This window comes from Periplaneta americana, chromosome 4, assembly GCF_040183065.1.
Source record: "Periplaneta americana isolate PAMFEO1 chromosome 4, P.americana_PAMFEO1_priV1, whole genome shotgun sequence".
In the NCBI taxonomy this organism is placed as follows: Eukaryota; Metazoa; Arthropoda; class Insecta; order Blattodea; family Blattidae; genus Periplaneta; species Periplaneta americana.
In genome coordinates this window covers 201,236,291-201,259,298 of record NC_091120.1, presented here as the reverse complement: position 1 = coordinate 201,259,298, position 23,008 = coordinate 201,236,291, and the positions used below count along the sequence as shown (strand labels likewise).

General features: G+C 34.0%; 2 protein-coding genes across 4 annotated transcripts in view; one reads left to right on the top strand and one right to left on the bottom strand.

Annotated features, from left to right (window-relative positions):
* LOC138698603 (tubulin beta-4B chain-like) overlaps positions 1 to 2,547 on the top strand; it is a 152,039-nt gene extending 149,492 nt beyond the window's left edge. For both annotated transcript variants that reach the window (XM_069824644.1, XM_069824643.1), the window contains exon 9: positions 2,405 to 2,547. In XM_069824644.1, the coding sequence (XP_069680745.1) occupies positions 2,405 to 2,470 (66 nt within the window). In that variant the 3' untranslated portion in view covers positions 2,471 to 2,547. The remainder of the gene's footprint in view (positions 1 to 2,404) is intronic.
* The window catches only part of LOC138698600 (uncharacterized), a 101,306-nt gene continuing 80,820 nt past the window's right edge, over positions 2,523 to 23,008 (bottom strand). Inside the window, exon 9 of one of the 2 annotated variants that reach the window (XM_069824639.1) lies at positions 2,523 to 22,010. In XM_069824639.1, the coding sequence (XP_069680740.1) occupies positions 22,003 to 22,010 (8 nt within the window). In that variant the 3' untranslated portion in view covers positions 2,523 to 22,002. The remainder of the gene's footprint in view (positions 22,011 to 23,008) is intronic. The other variant, XM_069824638.1, reaches the window with a different exon arrangement.

The window sequence follows — 23,008 nt, the reverse complement described above, 5'->3', positions numbered from 1 at the left end:
ATTCCACTTTCGTCTTTTGATTTCTATTGTGATTTCTTTCTGATTTATCTTCCATAGTTCTGAGTCTGTGATTATATCTGGCTATCTAATTTTTAAAATTCTTCGTAAACATCTATTAACAAATGTTTGCAGTTTATTTTGTATAATTTTACTTGTTTTCCATGTCTCACAGCCATATAATAAAACTGATTTCACATTACCGTTAAAGATTTTAATTTTTGTAGATCTAGATATAATACAGGATTTCCATATTGGGTACAACTGGACAAATGCACTATTTGCATTTTTTATTCGGTTCTTTACATCCTCAAAGGCTCCACCATCCTTGTCAATTATACTACCCAAATATTTAAATTCTTGAACAGTTATTATTATTTATTATAACTTTTTAATCTCATTTCTTTAGTTTTCTTTACGTTTACTTTCTTATGAGCCCCTTTTATTACTTCTAATAAAGTTTAAGAAGACATGATGGTAATTATTCCATCATAACTGAGCTACTAATCTGATAAATATTTTATGTTCGACCATGCCAAAATGTAGTAATAATAAACCTGGTAGCAGCCCTTTAATGGACCTCATTAAAGTACACCTATTCATTAAAGTTCAGGTGTTCCACCAATCAGAAAACACCACTGTAGCAATATGAAAGCGCAAGTATAGATTATTCTCGGATATGCAATCGAAAGACAACTAGAGAAACGTCACGGAGGCTGGAAATCCAATATTGTCGCAGAAGGTTATGTTCTGTTACTATAATAATTAGCGTTAATTGTAAATAATATTAAAATAAATTCAATTTGTTATCTCGTTTTTCAATGTCTAAATCAATTTCAAGGTTATATCAAGATTGTTTATTTTACTCTCTAGATTATATCAAGGTCAATGACATCTATGTCTCGGAAAAAATCAATACTTTCGCGTCTTGCGCACATCTCACAATTTACGAGATATTGCACAAGGTCAGTTCCACTTCCCAGTCAGATAAGAATAACATGAATACTTATGAATAATTTCAAGTTAGAAATATGGTCGAGCATAAAAAGTCGTATGAAACTTGCCTATAATGGTAATTAAGACGCTCGTATGAAAATTATGAAACTCACTTGCGCTCGTCTCAAACATACTCGCGTCTTAATTACTACCATTATAGGCTCGTTGCATAATGTACTATTTTATATAGAGTACAGTCTATTATTTGAAGAAATTTCTTCTTGCAGGTTATAGCCAACAGCTAAAGGGACAAACTTACAATTCCTTCCATTTTTGTGCAATTGTCATTTGAATTTGATACTTAGCGGAATGCTCATGTAGCGACCAACGCTGGGTTAAAAAACACTATTCTTTTAGTGATGGATAATCTGTTGAACACCTCTCATTAATCCACTCGTTTAGGCGATTGAAGAATTTTCTACCCTTTTCCATGAAAAAAATGTTAGTGCAAACGCTCGTGATGCCCCACTTCGATTACTGTGATATTCTGCTTACTGACCTAAGCGTTACTTCGGCGCAGAGACTACAACGTGTTCATAATATGTGCGTCCGATTCGTCTGCAATATTCGCCGGGCTGATCATGTAACACCATCCCTCGAAATGTTGTCCTGGCTCCATCCAGAAGATCGTAGGAAAATCCACTGTCTTTCCCTTCTCTTTCACATATTGCACTTCTCCACTTCTGTCTATCTTGCGTCTCGTTTTCAAAATTTATCCACCCATCATAACCTAGACACACGATCACAACACTCCTCAATATTATCCATTCCCTCCCACCGAACATCCTCATATTCATCTTCTTTCACTGTGGCTGTTCCTCGGCTTTGGAATTCCCTACCGAGTAATGTCAGGGACTGTCAGACATCAAACCAATTTAAGAATAGGCTAACGAGATATTTTTCTAACAATTCTTGTTAACAATAATAGCTGTTTCAGGTTTCTCAATGTTTAATGGTTATTATATATATCACAGATAAATATCTAAATTATTTGATTATTATTATTATTATTATTATAACTATTTCTTACCAATGTTTATTATTGTCACACTAACATTACTTATCCAACTTTCATTATTTACTTTCATGTTGTTTTATGGTCTAGATATTAATGTAATAACTATGTAAGCAATTGTATTCAATTAGAATTAGAGTCTGGCTGGGCGGAAGAGAAGGCCTACTGGCCTTAGCTCTGCCAGATTTAATAAATAAATTATTGTTATTATTATTATTATTATTATTAATCGAGAGATGGATGATTAAGGTTCTGCTGTATTTTAAAAATGCTTAGGGAATAAAATAGACAATTATCCTAAAACCCCAAGTCTATACATTACATTTCAAAGACTACTGAAAGGCGTGAAGAAGAATCATAAATTAAGTTTTATTTTTTTTATTTGTGTCATTGCAGGATGCTACAGCAGAAGACGATGTGGAGTTCGAGGAAGAAGAAGAGATGGTGGAGGAGACAGAGTGATAGCATCGTCTTCCCACACAATTTATAATGTTATTAATAAAACAAATTCTGATTTATAAATAAATTGTTTAATCTGATTTTTGTAACAAATCCTTTCATACAACCACTCAAGTCACAAGTCAAATGACTTGGACAGATTTTTTTTTTAATACAGTTTAAGGGCAAAATTCGGTGCACAAAGACAAGTTCTTACGAAAATAAGAGACAATCACACTCTTAACTCAGAAATTTTACATTTCTGTAGAATGACCATTCCTCTGTGTCACCACTATGCCCTAGAAAGTGTAAACTAAACAAAACAATAAGTCAAATTAAATCATGTACATTCTGATATATCTAAACGTAACATTCTAGCTAATACATCATAAATAATAGCTACTATGAAAGGAAGATTACGAGCAAAACTTCAAATACTTTTCAAACTGCAGATATTTAAAAAAGATTTTTTTTATTAGCATAAACAATAGAACCACTCAGGTTCGAACAGTTCCGATATCCACTGACACAACCACTTAAACAGACAGGCCAGAATCCAGCATAGGAAATGGAAGTCCTTACTGTACAGTTCCGAGTTATATACAGTGAAACCTCTCCTTACGGACACCCCCAAGATACGGACACTCCTCAAATACGGACAGATTTTTATGTCCGAATTGAAATAATATAGAAATAATGATAAATTTAACTCTCGTTTACAGACACTCTCAGACACGGACAGCTGTTTCACAGTCCTTAAGCTAGCTTTACCTCCTGACTGCGGACAGAACTTGGATTTCAAGACCTAATGTGTTATAAAAATGAAAAATTTAGTTTTGAGAACTGTACAGAAATTCTTTAACATGAAAGAAGACAATAAGGGTCTCTTAGGCTACCACTAGTCCAGCCCGCTACCACTTGTTAGCTGGAAGCGGGTGGATAAACAAAGTCATAAAATTTAACCTGTCTGATGGGTCCAAGGTTTCCACGATCGTGAAATTGTATTCGACACATGATAGGGTTAGTAGGATTATTCTCTTCACTTCAATCAGTTGTACTGTTTCCAGAGACATGGCACCTGAACGTAAAGGTTAAGTTGAAAACTGTAAATTACAGCACTGCATAACTGTAGACCTAGAATGAAATTGCATGGCACTGTACTGTATTTTCCTTTTTCAGTCTTATCTACTGTAGTTCAAAGTTGCAAAGCATTTACAGTAGTATATTATATTTAGAATTAAACTACAGTAATACATTTCATTTAAAGCGTGAAGGGATACATATAATGCATATTATAAATTTACTGTTAGATTGGGGAGCCTCCCTCCCAATAAAGGACACCTCCCAGATGCGGACAGATTGTTACGTCCCTTCGATGTCCGTAAATGAGAGGTTTCACTGTATAGATATTTTTGCACACTGTGAAGACAATTTGACAAGAGCTGGGCTGTGAAGCAAGTTTTCTGAATAATGTAACAGCCAGCTACAACTTGTGACGCATGCTGCTGCAACAAACCATGCAGGTGTTTGACTACTTGGAGAGATATCCTGTGTACATTAGTGTGTATTCGTTGGAATGTTTTTTTTTCCACCAGCAATAAAAATAATCCAACACCATTCTTGAACAAACAACGTAGGTCATTAGAAACATGGATTCTGACACATCGCACGGAGAGCTGCAGTTATGAAACTCCACTGGAAGAATTCAAACAGGAGGAGCATCATGTCTCTTACATTGGAAGCATCTGTAATATTTACATTTCACAGTCCTCCACAGTTTTACTTGGTACTATCAAAACCCACAAAATGATGCAGAACTCGAAAACAAATAGCATCTTCTACAAAAAGTTTTCAGTGCTAAACAAAAAAAACTGCCTGAACAGTGGACAAAATAAACACCAACTGGGATAACTGCAGCTATTCACTGAACATTAGTTTCTTAAAAGGAATAAATAAATACATCTTCACAAACAATTGAGATTTAGTCTCTTCTAATAAGTACGACCAAATTAAATATTTACAAACAATTAAGACTGAGTTGGAAAAAATATTTTAAGAGAACAAAAATAACAATGTTTATTTTATTTATTTTTTTTTTCTTTTCATAAAACATGCGTTTTGTTTTTCCCTATGTTTCGTCTTATCATGACAGAAGGGCTTCAGCATGTCAACAACACAAATGTCCATATTTGGGAAGTCTAGCAAAGCTAGTTTGTTACTGTGATGTGCATAGGGGAAGTTTTGAGCAGTTCACAATGTGTGACGTCATAAGTCACAGTGAACAGAACTGTGGAGTTGGGGAATTAACAGCAATGAGCAGGGTCAGTAAAAATACACAATAATGCTTTGTTCCAACATTTTAACAACATACCACACTGTCTAATGTTACCATTTATCATTATATTATTATTATGTCATATTATATATCACCATTATTATTGCAGACAGCTCAAATTTACGTAGGTGGACCATTCCACTGAGTGCTATTTAAGTCAAAACCTGTCGGATCATACCGTATCTTACACTAGTGGCAAGTTACACTAAAGAATAAACATTACTGTAATATCTAATGCTGTATGTGTACTGTATTATGTAAATAATAAGTTAAAGTAAAACTGTTCCCATTATAAGCATGGGTAGGGGTGCGATTTATTATTAATAATATACGAGAAATGTGTTCAACTTGATTTCATGTATGAAAAATGCAAATTTCTTAATATAAATCTAAAGTTAATTAAATATATTCGCGAAACTGATATAAATTCACGAAATTACTTTAAAAGCACGATATTTTCAACAAAAAACCAGATTTTATGGAGAATTCACATGAAAAATGACTTTTTCTTTCAAATAAAACGTGAAAATTTTCTTTGTTGTAAAATATATATATCAACATTTCCATATATTTGATCTTTCAGCATTACATTCAAGACATTTGGCAATGATGATATGAAAAGTTTCAGGGACTACAAGACAGCAGTGAAAGCAGATAATATTTCTCTTTCTCGCATCTCCTCACAGTCGAGTGAAATTGAATTATGAATTTAATTAAAGATGTAAACAATTTTCTGTTCGTTTTAAAGGGATTGTTTCAATAATAATAATAATAATAATAATAATAATAATAATAATAATAATAATAATAATAATAATAATAATAAAGTGATTTTATTTTTTTTTAATTCCTTTAGGGTGCGAAATATGTACGAAATTAATGTTTCTATTTTCAGAATATTCACCGAAATTAAACCATTTTAATAACAGAAATCAGGATAAAATAATCACCATAAAATCACATTTCTAGTCATGGATGTCCATAAGGTAGCGGGAGGTTAAGACTTTCAGTTTTGCAGACAATCAATATTAGTAATAGTAGAATGTCAGTCTTACATGCTGGCCACCTTTGCCCTCAAAGAAATATGCCTAATATTCATTTCTGAGGCTGAGTAGATCCCAGAACCATAATGCCATTGGAAGGATGAATGGGGAAGATGCAACTTTCCAACTGTATGAAATATTAAGTGTACTTAAAACTTTCATATCTCAGTGTGTTTCAGTCCCGGTGAAATGAAATTTGGCAAACTTGCAATACATTCCTTCTGTTTTACTCCACATTTTAAATATTTCCAAATAAGTGCTTTTAATTAAAATAATACATTTACAAAATTCTGGATGAAAGTTGTACAATTATTGTACATTTCCCCGAAATTTTCCAAAAATCTATGAATTTAAAATGATTCTTACTTTGAAATATTTATAATACGTAACTGTGTGAACAATATAAATAAAATATTTTACTTATCTTTTGGTAAAACATTAATTTTTTTCTTTCAATTTTTATAGAGTGCATTATTTCAACATTTTTATGATCCATACTATTTTTAAAATAACTATAAGAAATGCCAGACAGAGATAATATTATAGTTTATGTTGTTAAGATGTCAAAAACAAATGTGCAAAATTTTATTACAATATCTTAAAACCATTTGAGTTATCACTGAAACAAATATAACTTTAAAGTTTTCAAAAACGAGTGACAAAGAATAAATTTAAAAAACAGAGAAATAGTAATGGGGAAAGTTGAAGGGCATATCTAAAACACTATCAGAGAGATCTCAGAAATTCTTTCATCGCAAGAAACAGAAAAGGGTTTCTATAAAGAAAATAATAAATTGAAAAAGTGTAAGTTTTAACCATAAAGATATAGGCCTATCTCCTCTCTTTAGTCAAATGGAAAAATCCATAACCTCATTGGGAATCGAACTCGCGAGTTTCAGCTTTGTAGCAAAGTGGCTTAACTGCCATGCTACTGCATTCTCCCAATAATAATAATAATAATAATAATAATAATAATAATAATAATAATAATAATAATAATAATAATAATAATAATAATTCCCCATTACTGTTATGTCCACTTTTTAGCTTATTCCTTTGAAATCAGCTCCAAGAGTCTTGTCAGGATGCGAACTCGTGTATCTTTTGGTGTACTATTCCTTCCATGTCCCACACGCCTTCTTACTATAATTGCGCGCGATTCCTAGCAATCTGCGTTATTCCACATTTCACCTCGTTCTGCAGTATTACATAACTTCAAATTGTTCGCAATCTTCCCATCACATGGACAGATACAAACCACATCAAACAACCTTATACTCATGCAACAATGGCAGTGTTACTGTAACAGTTACATAATATATGATTACAAGTGCTCTCTGCAAGAATGACAACTAAAATAACATGGAGGAAAATTATAGTAAGGACACTGTTCTGTAAATACTATTACAACTAATCTTATATACATGTTCTCTAAAATAGTTCTTTGTATTAAATATTTACAAGTTTCATGCGAAGGAAATAGTGGCTCTACCACCACCAGCACAACTTTTGCTTTGGCATTTTGTCTTATCAAGTTGGCAACAGTACACGGTCCCAAGCACCAACACAACTCTTTCAAACTACCACGTTTATCTATCACTGGTGAATCAGAAAAACTTCAATTGGCTACATGACGACACAGCACTTGAAAACTGAAAAGAAAAGTCAATGATAAATGTTTGGCAGAGGAATATTCCTACTTGGATTCCACATGTGTTCATTTCTAAACACTGGGCAAATATTTCATACAGTCATTTTTGATTTACACACTTTTAACACTTGTATATCACTAATGATAATATGTTAAAAACTTGTTAATAACTTCAATGTGTTAAACTATTAACATACAGCAAGAAGAAGCCGGAAGAATTAGCAAAACCTCACTATAACATTTGATAATGGCAGAAATCACACCAAAACTAGTCACAAAGGTACAGACCCTCTTAAGTTTCAATAGTTTAACGCGGTATATTACAAAAAGTTTTAATTTAACAAGTCTTGAATGTATTATCATTAGCGACTTTATAAATATTACAATATTTCTTATCATATGTATACTTTACCGCAATCATGTAGTTCAGAGAGAGTAACGATCTGACAGATAATTAAAATAATCTTTTTTTTCGAAGTATATAACCAGAAATTTGTATTAATAAAGAATCCGCCTAGCTAACACATTTCAATATATCAGGAATCAATTTTAATTTGCATTTTTGCTTATTCTATTTTAACCACAATATTTACATCATATAATGACCGACTTGTGAATGACTGACAACTGCAGTTGATGTCATTGCTATTATAATTGATGTTACTTTCATGAAGTCTACAGTAAGTAGAACAATAAGAAAGGTTGGCATTAAATTTCTTCTGTTGGTAAACATTATCTTGGTCGCCCTACATTAAGGGCCATATTCATAAACGAGACTTTGACTGAAGACTTCCCAAAGTCGACTTTCTTAGCAAAGTTTAACTTTGTCAAAAGTCCTATTCATAGACAATACTTCTGAGACTCTGACTTGGTAAGTCGAGATTTGACAACCTTGTTCTAATGTTGGCAATCACAATCATTGCCTTCTAAACGAATTAAATTAATGAATAGCTGAAGTAGAGTAGGCATTGCCACAATCAAAGCCATCTTTTGAGTCTCAAATCAGTGAAACAATTGAACATCGGCAGATGTTAAGCGATTGTTGCAGCATTTTTTAATTATTTCAATGTAAAATAATTGTGAAGACGTGAAAGATAAGAAGATGCCATCAATGACAGATTATGAAAGAGACATGCTACTAGAACTGGTGAAGACGTATAAAGAATACAATTAAATATACAAAATCAATAGTAAACCATTAATCCTTATATCTATAGAGCAATATCGAAGTGAAATGAGAGTATTATTAATGGAACAGGTAATCCTTTTTTAGGTTATTTACAAGAAGTCGTCGCTGAACGATTCACATTATTTCCAGGTTAGTTGAATCAACTCATCTAGTGAACGATATAAATCTTTAACCCTGCTGTTCTGTTCGGATCTATATGACCCGAAGTGAATATTGTTTTCTTAATATTTTCTTGAAATAGTGAGATATGCTTATGAGACTCAGTGACTTTGTCTAATAATGCAATATGCATTTGTGATTTAAAAATAATTTAAAATTTTCAAATAGATTTGTCATAATCTGTAATTGTTACTTATGTAACGTTCGGGTCAATATGACCCAACATAAGATTTTATTATTTTCTAATGTGTTATTAACATTTTTTCAAGAATTTGTATCATGCTTTTATTATAATGAGTAGAAATTGAATTATTGCCAACAATCAGATACACTAATTTACAACAATGGACTGGTTTCCTGTTGTTTTTCTGAATAAATTCCTTCTAAACTGTTACATTTTATCTGGATAAATATTTCAATGTTGTTTCTCAGTTTGAGTTCACACACCATGACGGAAAGACCATTGAGTAATGCTCAGTTAGTATCAATTGTGAATTCCTCCGACAGTGAAGAGTTTGTGTCAGAATTTGAAGATAATGTAAGTTACGAATCTGAAAGTGAAAATGATGACGATTTTGACAGTGAACAACCAGTCCATATTGTTCAGTCAATTCTTTCAAGAATAAAGCTATAGAATGGAAGTTGAATCCACCTCCACAACAGGGCCATCTTTCTGCCTCGAACCTCATCAATACTACACCAGGATTTACAAGGTATGCCACCATAATGAAATAACATAGATGCCAAACATAGAAGGACGGCGAGTTTATGGCCAGCAATGGGCAAATATCGACTGTATTGTTTTCCAGGCTTATGTAGGACTCTTGCTTCTTGCTGGTGTTACTCGATCTCATGGGGAGTCAACAAAAAGTTCGTGGCATCAGAAAACGAGCAGAAACATTTTGCGGGCAACTATGTCACTTGAAACCTTTTGCAAGATATCGCGTGTCCTTCGATTTGATAAGAAATGTACTAGAGAATAACGAAGACGCACTGATAAACTTGCTGCTATTCGTTGCATTTGGGAGAAATGTCTGGAGGTCCTTCCCAAATTCTTCAATCCTGGCGAAAATATAACTGTCAAACAGTTAGTAGGATTTTGAAGTCGCTGTCCATTCAAGGTGTATATTCCCAGCAAACTATCGAAATACGGAATAAAAATACGGATGCTTTGTGACAGCAAAACTTCATATGCATTGGTAGCACAAGTTTATACAGGGAAAGAATATGGACCATCAAAAAAAAGTCAGGGTATGAGGGTAGTGTGTGATCTTTCCAGTAAGCTAAGGGGTCAAAATGTAACTTGTGACAAATTTTTCACTTCTTACAATTTGGAACAATACTTTTGAAAAGAAAAATGACAATGTTGGGGACTATCCGGAAAAATAAGCCAGAACTTCCACAGCAAATGAACAACAAGGAAGTACATAGCTCTTCATTCTACTTCACAAATGATACTACTGTGGTCAATTGTATCCCAAAGAAAAACAAAAATGTTGTGCTAATGAGTACACTGCATCATGTCAATGAAGTCAGCAACAGGAATGATAAGAAGCCTCAAATGATTTTAGATTATAATGCATCCAAAGAGGCTGTAGACACACTTCACCATGCAACATATACATATACTTGCAAAAGAAAAACAAACAGATGGCCAGTGATATTTTTGTACAACATTCTTGATGTATCTGCTTACAATGCGTATGTCTTGTGGACTTCGATAGACCCAAATTGGAATGCAAATAAATTGACTAGAAGGTGATTATTCTTAGAGGAACTTGAAAAATCACTGACAAAGGAACATATTTCATCAAGAAAGCACTTTTCAAGAACAGAGGAAGCAATCAGAATTGTCAAGAACATTCAAAATCCTAAAAGAGTATACAAGAGGAAAAACTGTAAAGCGTGAACGCTGTAAGTTCTGTCCATCAAGCAATGACAATAAAACGAACATGTTGTATGGAAACTACAGCAAACATATTGTAAAGGTCATGTCACATATTTGTGTCACATAATTGTAAGCAATGAGAAAGAATTGTGATTATGTATATCATGTGTATTACACAAAACGTCAGACAGAAGTTAATCATTATAACATAGCACAAGCATGTAGTTCAATCTATAATTCTTCAAGGCCTATTGTTGTATTATAAGTTAAACATTTCATACAAACAAGTATGTTTCTTCAATTTGTTGTTATTAATTTTTAATAAGAATGTAGAAAAAAACAAATGAATAATATAGCAAAATAAAATATCATGAACGAATAATAATAAAAAAATCAAAATAATGTAAGATTATAATAAAATAAATAAATAAATAACAGTAATGTTAACAATAGCAATAATGATAAACTATGTTATTGTAGTCATGCAAATGTTCACAAACATGGTTTTGTAATTTTATATGCAATTATAATAGGTCGGGTCATATTGACCCGAACAGCACATTCGTATAGTAAAATCTAACAGAACAGCAGGGTTAAAATACTAGGTGTCTCTCTCCCTTGTTACTTGTGAGCCATCCCAAACCCCGACCTCCACTCCTAAGGGCGCCGGTCCTTATATACCCGTCAGTCAAGGCCTTCTGACAAATAAAAGCAATTGACAATAGATATCTCAGTCATGACAACCTCATAAAATATCCTATCAATTGAATAATCGATCTTGCTACGTACAACATAATTATATTATATTATTACCCATTTCAGCGAGCACTGACGACCACTGCAAAATACGATAATTTGGTCCAGGAAGCATTGTCTTTTGGCACAAGGATGATTTATGTAACATGTTTCTAAATTATTAGTCTTTTAAATACCGGTACATTCTTTAATAAATCACTGAAAAACAAATGTAAATATAGGAAGTGGAGTGAGTACGAAATTATTATTATTTTTTGGCGCATCATTTTTACGTAAATAACGAAAAATAAAAAGGGATTATTAGAAAGTACGTACACTGCGTTTGTCAAATGCGCATCACCATGCTTTCGAAAAGGCACTTTTAAGTGCCCGACACCCCGCTTTTTTCATCATGTGCTACATGTCGGATCATCATCGAGGCTTGCAGCCCCGACACCCCGCTTTTTTCATCATGTGCTACAAGTCAGATCATCATCGGGGCTTGCAGCCCTGATACCCCGCTTTTTTCATCATGTGCTACATGTCGGATCATCATCGGGGCTTGCAGCCCCGATACCCCGCTTTTTTCATCATGTGCTACACGTCAGATCATTATCGGGGCTTGCAGCCCCGATACCCCGCTTTTTTCATCATGTGCTACATGTCGGATCATCATCGGGGCTTGCAGCCCCGATATCCCGCTTTCTACGTCATGTGTTACATGTCGGATCATCATCGGGGGCTGCCCGATACCCCGCTTTTTACATCATGTGCTACACATCGGATCATCATCGGGGCTTGGAGCCCCGATACCCTGCTTTTTACATCATGTGCTACACGTCGGATCATCATCGGGGCTTGCAGCCCTGAAACCCCGCTTTTTACATCATGTGCTACACGTCGGATCATGATCGGGGCTTGAGCCCCGATACCCCGCTTGCTACGTGCAAAACAATTATATTATATTATTACCCATTTCAGCGAATACTGACGACCACTGCAAAATATGATAATTTGGTCCAGGGAGCATTCTCTTATGGCACAAGGATGATTTATGTAACATGTTTCTAAATGCTACGTACAACATTATTTTATTATATTATTATTACCCATTTCAGCGAGTACTGACGACCACTGCAAAATACGACAGTTTGGTCCAGGGAGCATTCTCTTTTGGCACAAGGATGATTTATGTAACATGTTTCTAAATTATTAGTCTATTAAATACCGGTACATTCTTTAATAAATCACTGAAAAACAAATGTGAATACATAGGATGTGGAGTGAGTACGAAATTATTATTATTTTTTATTTTTTGGCGCATCATTTTTACGTAAATAACGACAAATAAAAACTAACATGCCACATAACATTATTTTAAGAAATACAAGAAACAAGCATGAACAATATTCACCATTCTTAATGATCGGGGGATAGAAAAAAAACCGTATGGAATAGAAATTACATACAAATGTGCATGTAATAAACAATAAGCAAACCATCTTCGATTAATAATTCCAAAACAACGTGAATATAGCGTGGATTGTGTAGGAAAATAATTTCTTATAAGTTGCTCCCAATGTGCATCATTGTTAACTTATGAAAACAAATGAAAATTAACATGGCATATAAACACTATTTGAAGAAAGATAGGAGATATTAAGTAATATTCATCGTTCTTAATGATCTTCGGATGGAAAATAACAATGAAATACGTATAAAATAGAAATTACATACAGGTGAGCATATAAAAAACAGTAAGTAGAATTATTTATTTGATTAATAAGCTTAAATTACTCCAGGTTTAATGTGTTGTGTAACAATAGACAATGAAATCGTTCACAGAAGTGAACTATAAATGATGTGAATCGTTCAGTGCATCCATCTTGTTGTGTAACAATACCCTAGAAGTGAACTATAAACGATGTGAATCGTTCAGCGACGACTTCTTACAAATAACCCTTTTTTATTATTCTATTATTTATCAGTGCATGTTGAAACATGTGAATATTATTTAATATGGTCTATTTTTCAAATCTGTATCTTGATTTGAATTCATTATCTCTATAAAATTCAACACAGTTTTGCACGCCGAGAAACATGAGGAGCTTCAATAATTTCCTGGATGTTATCAATCTTCTCGGCAAATATAACAATTTCCCAAATATCAGCCATTTTTCTTATGTCCACGAACGAAAGCCACAGTCTAAGTCTAGATTTTCGGCGACTTTGAAGTAAAGTCAAGATCGAAGTTTACTTTCGTCAAAGCGTCGACTGTGAATAGGAAAATGGCGACTTTGTACTTTCCAAAGTCAACTTTGGTCCAAAGTCTCGTCTATGAATACGACCCTAAGGAATCCATTTACCCAATGCAACAGTAAATTCAACTACAAACTGTCGCATATATCTTAATATAACTGTAAACCAATACACACACATAATGTCGCATGGAAAAAGCTGCAGCTTAAGAAACTGAAGCAATTAGTGTTTGTTCTGGGCTGTGACACCAGTTCTTATTTAAAACTGGGAATGAATGTGAAAATGTATGCAGTTCATCAAGATAAGCCTGCCTCACATGTTTCAACCACAAACCTCACAAAAAATCGAACTCTTCTGCGAACAGAACAAAGCTCCGGCTGAATTATGCTAAATGTGAATTAAGACTAAATGTTTTCATTTCAGAATATCAAATACTAAGCAAACTAATAGACCCTGAATGTGACAGTGGAAACAGTTTTTGTCAGATAGATCACTCTCTCTCATTAGGTAAACCACTAAAAAATCACAGCATACAAGCTGAAGCTACTACATTTGTTGAACTCCAATGAAAGGCTCTTCAAAGTCCATATATAGTAACTGCAATCTCCTTTACAACACCACACAGTTAAATTATTTACTGATTATTTTATTTTGGTAATTTCGTAATACAAGAAAGTGATCTAGATTGCAAACTTTCGATATACAAGTAATGAATACTGTCAATACATTTTAGATTTCCTTATAACTATTGTCTTCTTTTCTTTTTTACCAGCAGTGTTTTGTTTCTGTTTACAATCAACAATGTCCTCTCAGAACATTTCATCTCCATCATAAAATGAAACTGACTAGAATTGAAACTGTTAAAAAGTTGAGGTTTGTAGAAAAACAATATGTATGTAACAGTGTAAAAAGTAAAATATCCGTAATTTAATAGAGTATCCTGTAAGTAAATTTCCAGGTATTCTTAAAACATGCTGTTATCTGTATCAAATGAGAGGGTCAGAAGCAAAGGTGTACAAGTGATACTGCTACGAACATGAGTTAAGGGCAAGCTAAAGCATCTCAAATTTTACTGGCAAAGGGATATATCTTTTAACCACATTACACACTAAAATATAAATAAAAAATTTACGGAAGTTTGAGTACTTTCAATCACATTTTCGCAAAAATAACTTCAGTGCAATTATATCCCTTTGCTTCTGACCTTCTCAAATACAATTTACAAATAAATATCTTTAAATCAGAAATATTACGTAGATTTGAATAATTTCAAGGGAAAAATTGTTCCAGGACTGGGTATCAATCCCGAGACCTCTGGTTGAACGTACCAGAGGTCTCGGGATCGATACCCGGCCCCGGAACAATTTTTCCCTTGAAATTATTCAAATCTGCTTTACAGGGAGCTTTACCTGAAAGACTAGATTTGCATAATTACGTAGATTTATCAGAAATATGGTTACATTCTCTATAAATCAAAATGACGATTTCTTTGAAGGCTCAAATATTGCTGAGAGGGTTATACAATGCTCAGTGTCAACATTCAGAACTCCTTTCATGTTCTCATACTTTGAAGGGGGAGGGGGAAAGCAAAGTTCGGTACTGATCAGCATATATTTTTTTTTAATCAAACTGTTTTTGACAATGAGACATGACTTCATCCACTTCGGTAATTTGGTAGGAGACATGTCCACTTCACTTATGTCACTTCTGCTCTTTTAAGAAGGGACAGAAGCGGAAATTCTTTTTTTTGTCTCTCTCATACAGATCTTAATGCAAGGCAACATGAAATGAACTCATGGGCTAAATAAAGGAACAGTAGGTCTTCCATTCCCCTCCCCCACCCTCTGGTCAGTTGATATTTCATACTCTATTTTAGACAATGAAGTGCGATTAATTTTGTTCTCAACAAAATTAATTTTATAACTAGGTAATGAATTTCTAGTTTCGTACCTATTTTGTTTGCTATGTCCCAAATGTACAGTGACATCAAAAACTTTTTCCTTACATTTTTACTGTACGTTGTTTTTTGACTATACCATGCAGACTTTGCTTAATGGTAAGTTTTAGTTGCCATGGTAATATTTTAAACAAACATGATAATTTGAACATCAATCGAAATTTAAAGTTAGATATACAGTAGAGCATCGATTATCCAAAAGAATAGGGGATGGGATAATGTGTTTGGATAACTGATTTTTCGGATAACCAATCATTTATGAAAACAAATTGTACCGGTGTCATAGGAGCAGTAGGAAACAAAGAAACACTGATATTAAACACAAAACTGTACATACAGTAGCCTATATATTTTGTATCACGCGTCTTACAAATAACATCAAAAACTGACTAGCCTAGTTTGACAAGTTCAAAACAGCCATTAAAGTAGGCCTACAGTTTAGGAAAAGAAGTCCAAACTTTTTCTGTTTCCTTCAGAGCTGAGACTCGTTTTTTTTTTTTTTGCTACTAAATCTCACTAACAGTGCTAGCGAAACTTCTACATGGCGTGCGTGCAAATGCAAATTTGCCAACTGGAATGCTTTCGGTTGATCGGTATTCGGATAATCAATGCTCTACTGTATTACTGTTTGCAGATAATGTAATATTATAAGCAGATTCTGAAGATGGCCTCCAATGTTCTGTTTTCCAATTACAACTCATTTCTGAGGAATACGAGATGGAAATTTCAATTAATAAAACTGAAGTAATGGGATTCATCGGAAAAAATCATTCCGCAGCAAAATTTGCCTTCATAATAAACCTGTAGAACGTCTCATGTTTTAAATATTTTGCTTATCATTTGAGCTATGAACAAGAGAATGATATTTCTACAAAACTGAATTACTTTCACTATGCAATGAATACCATTAATAACATTTTCAAACCTTCTCTTGTCCAAAAATTTTCTAGAATTAAAGCCTATAAATCATTGGTGAGACCTGTTCTCATGTATGGAAGTGAAGCTTGGACCATACGTAAATGTGATGGACACCGAATCACTGCCAATGAAATGAAGTTTTGAAGAAGAACTGCTGGCTACACTAGATTAGACAAGAAGAAAAATTTGACTATTTTGAAAGAAATTAAATATTGACCCAATTTTAGAGAAAATTCAAAATTATAGACAGAAATGGAAATCTCATATACTCAGGATGCCTAGAACGAGGATACCACGCCAAGCACTAAATTACCGCCCTTTAGGAACAAGATCTTTGGGCCGTCTGCTAAACGATGGAGTGAGACCGTAATGGGCCACCAGGCTTAATACGTGATAGGGAGAAGAAAATATTTTACACTGCATAGGTACAATCAAGATATAGTTAAAAATGCAAGCAAAAAGTTTTTGATGTCACTTTATATTATTCAGCTATCTCTACACAAGATCTCCCTATTGAAATTTTATAGGACCTAAAACGCCGCCTAAATGAACAATAAACTCCTATAAATGCCTAAAAACTATGTTTGTGCCTGAAAAGTGCCGATTTAGTTTTTTGTATATACCCTATTTAAAATCTTGCACAGGAAAGGGATTGATGGTGGGCTTATGTGAGGGCAGCAATGAATCTTCGGGTTCCTTAAAAGCCATTTGTAAGGAAGTATTTAAAATAAAAATACCAGTACTAAAATGCAAAAATGCGCAGAAACTATAAAAAAATGCTATTTAAAATGTAAAAAAATTACCTCACAGACAAACACTAGTCTGACAAGTTAGCTCCATATTCGTCTTGAAAGGTGAGAGAAGATTTTACCTAATTTTCTTGAACTCAAATTCGTTTGGAAAAGACCATTCTAGCATAGAAGAGGTTGGTAGGTTGTTGACGTCAGACAAGAGCTTACAAATTAGTTTTCGCCTCAATGCACCCTGTTATGCGAAATGAAACTGATCAATCAGCAATCAGTCTCTTTCACTGATAGAATTTGAGTGTTCAGTTCTTTGTACATAAATTCCACTTAACATGGGATATTTACTTAAAATTAACAATTAATAATTTTAATTTATGTAAAATCCTGGAAGTCCTAAATCTGATTTTATGAAGTTCTAAATTTTCCTTTTTAGCACTTAGAAATCCATTCACTATTTATAACACAATAAATGTATCTAATAACAGCAACAATCATTACATTATGAATTATCATAGTCTGCATAATGGCAAGTACATGCAGTGATATTTGTACAATGTGTAAAGTTTGAAAGTATAATGAAACAAAAATGTATTACTTGAAAACTAATATTTCCATACAGATTTTTTCTACATAACAGTAACTCAAGATGTTTTGTTCGCATATCTTGCATAGTGTCATAATCAGGGTTAGGATTTTTAGGTGCACATCTTTTCTTTGACGTGGAAATTAAGAGCTATTGAAAAAAACCAATATGTTAAGACGTTTCCTTGAAATTTAGAAGGGAAGTAATTTTTCAGCACCTTTCCCCCCTCCCCCTTTCTGTGACCTTTATCTTTTATAACACCACTCTTCCAATAATCCCCTTTTCTGACCTTTTTCTGCTACTCTTTTTTTATTTTTCCACAGCACATTTTATTATTTTACTTCCTTCAGTCTGATTTCAGTGAATGCGGGACTGAAATAAAAACAAATGCAGCACTCCTGCAACAATGGGAAATATGAGTGCATTCGTTTTCTTTTAAATTTAACTAGAATCAATAGTTGTGTATTTATACATTGTAATTGTTGACAATAGTCAGCACTAAGTTTTAGCTTGAAATTTAAATCTAATATAATGGGTAGTAAAAATTAACTGCTACAGATACACTTAGTATCTGAAATTGCCTGTTGCTTAACAAGTATATGGATTCACAATGCCAAAGGCTTTCAAATCGCGATATTTTGCTCTCATGAATTCAAGTGAGATTTCATTGAAACTGATGGAATCATTATACGATGCACTGTATGAGAAACACCAGTGAAATCGTATCCTGTAACACATTTCTAGTTCGAAGCATCAGAAGAATAAGATTCTTCAAACTAGTAAAATCCAGACAGCTGCTATTACGAAATGTCTTTGAGCAGTGTTCTTCGAAGGCCCAAAATTTGAAGGGATTTAGCAATGATATGTGTGCAGCTTCAACTCAAGCAGGAATTACACTCAATAAGGTGAACCATTCAGTCTTCAAAGGGTTTCTTGAAAAATATACACGGATGTCAGTACCTCACTAGAGTACCGGTATTTTAAGAAAAAGCTATCTTGAGTCTGTTCATCAAGAAACCATACAAAGAATGTTCATCAATTTCTGTTAGTAGGTTATTTTACGACGCTTTATCAACATCTTAGGTTATTTAGCGTCTGAATGAGATGAAGGTGATAATGCCGGTGAAATGAGTCCGGGGTCCAACACCGAAAGTTACCTAGCATTTCGATCGTCCAGTTCAAAAGTGCGACAACTTAAAAATTGCCATTTTTTAGTTATTTATACTACTGAAAGCCCCTTTCGGAGCTCTTTCCAATTCAATATTGAGGTAAGTCATATTTACAACCAAAAAGAAAAAAAACGAAATAAACTGCTTTAGAAGTAATTATAACTATGGACTTTACTAATTCATTATTACTACATTTCGAAATCTATTAATAATGAACTGGAAGATTGTAATATATTCGTCCTGAATACTGACTCATTTCTAATTGTCGTAGTTATGAAATCTGTTCCTTTCTAGGTGATTTATTTGAAACTTTCAACTGAAGATATCTCAAAACTTGTTTTTTTGAGTTGTCGCACTTTTGAACCAGACGATCGATTTGCTCATATTGGGTTGAGGGAAAACCCTGGAAAAAACCTCAATCAGGTATGTTCATCAAGAAACCATACAAAGAATCACGGAGAAAGTGTTATTACAACGTGGAAATCATGCTGGATGAAACCTCAGACTCAATCAATCAATATATTTTGAGCATTTTGATCTTTCCCCTAGCAGATGAAGAAGTTAAGTCCATGTTATTCAAGATATGAGTTGCAGAAAGTCAATGCCAGTAGAGTAATGCAGTCATTCATGGACTTCTGTCAAAAGCTATGGCTCAATGGTATCCAGTTTGAAAAAGTTGTTCTGGTAGTTACGGATTAGGTTCTGTACATGATTCCAACAGTTAACCAGTTGAAGCCATTGTTCCCTAAATTAAAGCATGTAAACTGTTTGACCCAGCTCTTCATAGGGTTTGTGAATCCATTAGGAATGGATACGACATTGTGAATCAGTTCATCTCTAGCCTGAAAAAAATTCTCCTGAAAGCTCCGAGTCGCACTGTTGTCTACAGAGAAATCACAGACCTACCCCTTTCAAAATTCCCAGTCATTACTCACTGGGGAATGTGGATTGATTGTGCTGCTTTCTTATGTGAAAACTTTGACAAGATCAGTTTGTACTTTCTCTGGATCCAACCGACGCAGGTGCAATTTCCAAGATGCAGCAACTTTTGCAAACTGAACTATTTTGCTTACAAGTATCTGGCAGTAGCCATTAAAACTTGGAACGAGACCTTGAAAAGGAAAAACAGGAAAGGAAAATATTACTTCAACAGTTGGATGATTTTGCCAGAGACAAACTTGAGGCTAGTCTTCAGAAGAATCCAGATGTTCTGGAATTTGTTAAATCTACAGAGCTGCCATTCTGCGAACACAAAGTTTGCCCCACTTGTCTCAGTGGATGTGGAAAGAAGTTTTAGCATCTATAAAGACGTCTTATCTCCAAACAGAAACAAATTTACTGTGAAGAACTTACAGATGCTTAATGTTTTAAGGTACAACAGCTTATGTTCTTTCCTTCCTCTGTTCAATAATTAATAATGGTATGGAACAAACATGTTCATAGTTTGAAGTGAGTTTATTTCAATTATATTAAATAGGAGGAGGGAGATTTTATTGCCCCATTTTTCGGGCTATCTTACTTTTATTGCTTGTGAAAGAATAATATGGTGGATATAGTCAGTATTTAAACTTGATTAAATAAATCCCATTGCTTTACAAATACTAACATAATTTTATTTTTACACACTTTCAATTTTTTAATAAATAATGCGTTATGGGCTACAGGAGAACGATGTGGCTAAACAGTTGAACTGGAGATACATTATTTTAAATCCTAAAATTAGCCGAGGTGTTTTTTTAATAATTAAAAAAAAAAACATTCTTCTTCTGGTGATGAAGAAATTGAGATTCGTCAATATAATCGTTATAGAAGAATATTTCGAGGAAGAATTAATGTTCAATTTGAAACTTATGGGCTATAGGAGAAAAAGGACTTTTTAGTCTCTTTTTTTTTTGGCTTATTTTAGCACCTTTTTCCCTTCCTTTCTTATCATGAAAATTGCCACTAAAAATCCTAACCCTGGTCATAATGCTTAGCACTGCATGAGACATGTCAGAGCGAAGTTGCAGCTTAAGTACTGATGTCGACTTCACAGCAGGTCTTCTGTGTGCTTTCTCCAGCATAGTATAATTCTGTGAAACTCACAAGTCATTTTCCACCTATCAAGTGAGACTGAATGACAATCTCACCTATATGTCAATTACATATAATAGGACAAACAATTGTGTGAAATAGAATATTTGTTATCCAATTCTGGCAAACAAGCCAAATGCAAAGTTTCAGATGAAGTTGTGGAGGACATCCATAAGACCTTCCAATGGAGCTAGAAGAGAGTTAGGTGTACCTCATTCACACTGCATGATGGTGACCATAAAAAAATTGCACCTACAAGTCTACAAACTGCAATTATGCCAGGAAATCAATCCAAGAACAATCTGTAGCAGAAAGACATTGCAGAAACCATGTTAAATGAAACTGAAGAAAATGACACATTCCTCGACGGAAACTGCTTCTCATATGAGGCAGCATTCCGCATTTCCTGAAAGGTCCACAAGCACAATGCAGAATATGAAGCAAGTAAAATTCCCACTCAATTCTTCCGAAGTGAATGTGTGATGCGCACTAATGAATGACAGGATCATAGGCCTGTTCTTCACTGAAAAAACTGTGAACACAATAAAACTACCTGGACATGCTGTAGTTGTATTCTGTGCTTCAACATCCACAGGGCGTCATTTTTCAGCAAGATGGTGCATCATGCCTTTATGCAAATGAAGTGATGAACTTTCTGGGCCATATCTTTCCTGGACGCTGGACTGAGAGGGGTGTTCATCCAATCGGTTGGCCACCTAGATCACCAGACCTAACTCCACTTGATTTTTTCCTGTGGGGTTTTGTGAAGACTCAATTCTGGATCTACATCGTCACATGGGCAGCAACTGAATATAGATTGGACATCTGTAGGGCCACTAATGGTGCTCATATCAAGGTGCTGTAAAAAAAACACGCGTAAAAAAAACTTTTGAGTTACTGTTTATGTAGAAAAGTTGCGTGGAAATGTCTTCATTAGTTTTCAAGTAATAAATTGTTTTATTATAGGTTATGTTCAAGAAGGATACACTGTTTATTGAAAAATTTCGAAATTTCCTTACAATATGGTGACTGCTTATAATGAAAAATGTCAGCTTGCTTCTAACTTCCTCTTGGTCATATATATATATATATTGCAGGGCTATGTTCCAAACACTACTGTTCAGCCCATAACAATTACAGCCTCACAGTATATAAATTTACTTCGAACACAAAGCTGTTCCAAGTTGCAACAGCTATTTAAGAAGGAAATCTTTCTTACATTATGAACACGTGCTCTACCTCTATGGTTTGCTAACGTTGGCTAGCTCATTTAGGGATCAACTTTGGCTATCACCACTCTAGTAGCTTACTTGGTGTTCAAAACCTCCAGTCTCCAAGTCTGACAGAGGAACTCGATGTAAAAAAAATGTTAAGGATTCACTGGTTTGAGCCATACAAATCACCAGTGGCGTAGCGTGAAATTTTGAGCAGGGGAAGCTAATTCAAGTTGTCTTTCATGCAATATGAGAAAACGTATTACAAAAATACAGTCTTAAAATAAATAGTAGTCAATTTCAAGTCAGCAGTCGAAGATTGGTTGGAACCTCGTAAGTAACACCAATAAGGCATGACCTCAAATGGTACGTAGTAAAATATGATTTCACGGTTTACACATCAAATAGACACGTATAGTATAACACTAGCTCACTTCCTGTCATACTTAGAGAAATCACAATATTAACGGTCAATAGATACAGTATTAGTATGCGTCTGTCTTTTGGTTGTGTCCTTCATTCACAGCAAGGGAGTCGGTCATTTGTTTTCTAAATCACACTTTTGTTCGTAAGTCAGTCTTGATAATACAATTGTCCTAAAAATTCAAGTAAATTGGTGTCAGGAACTGTTATTTCACTCATT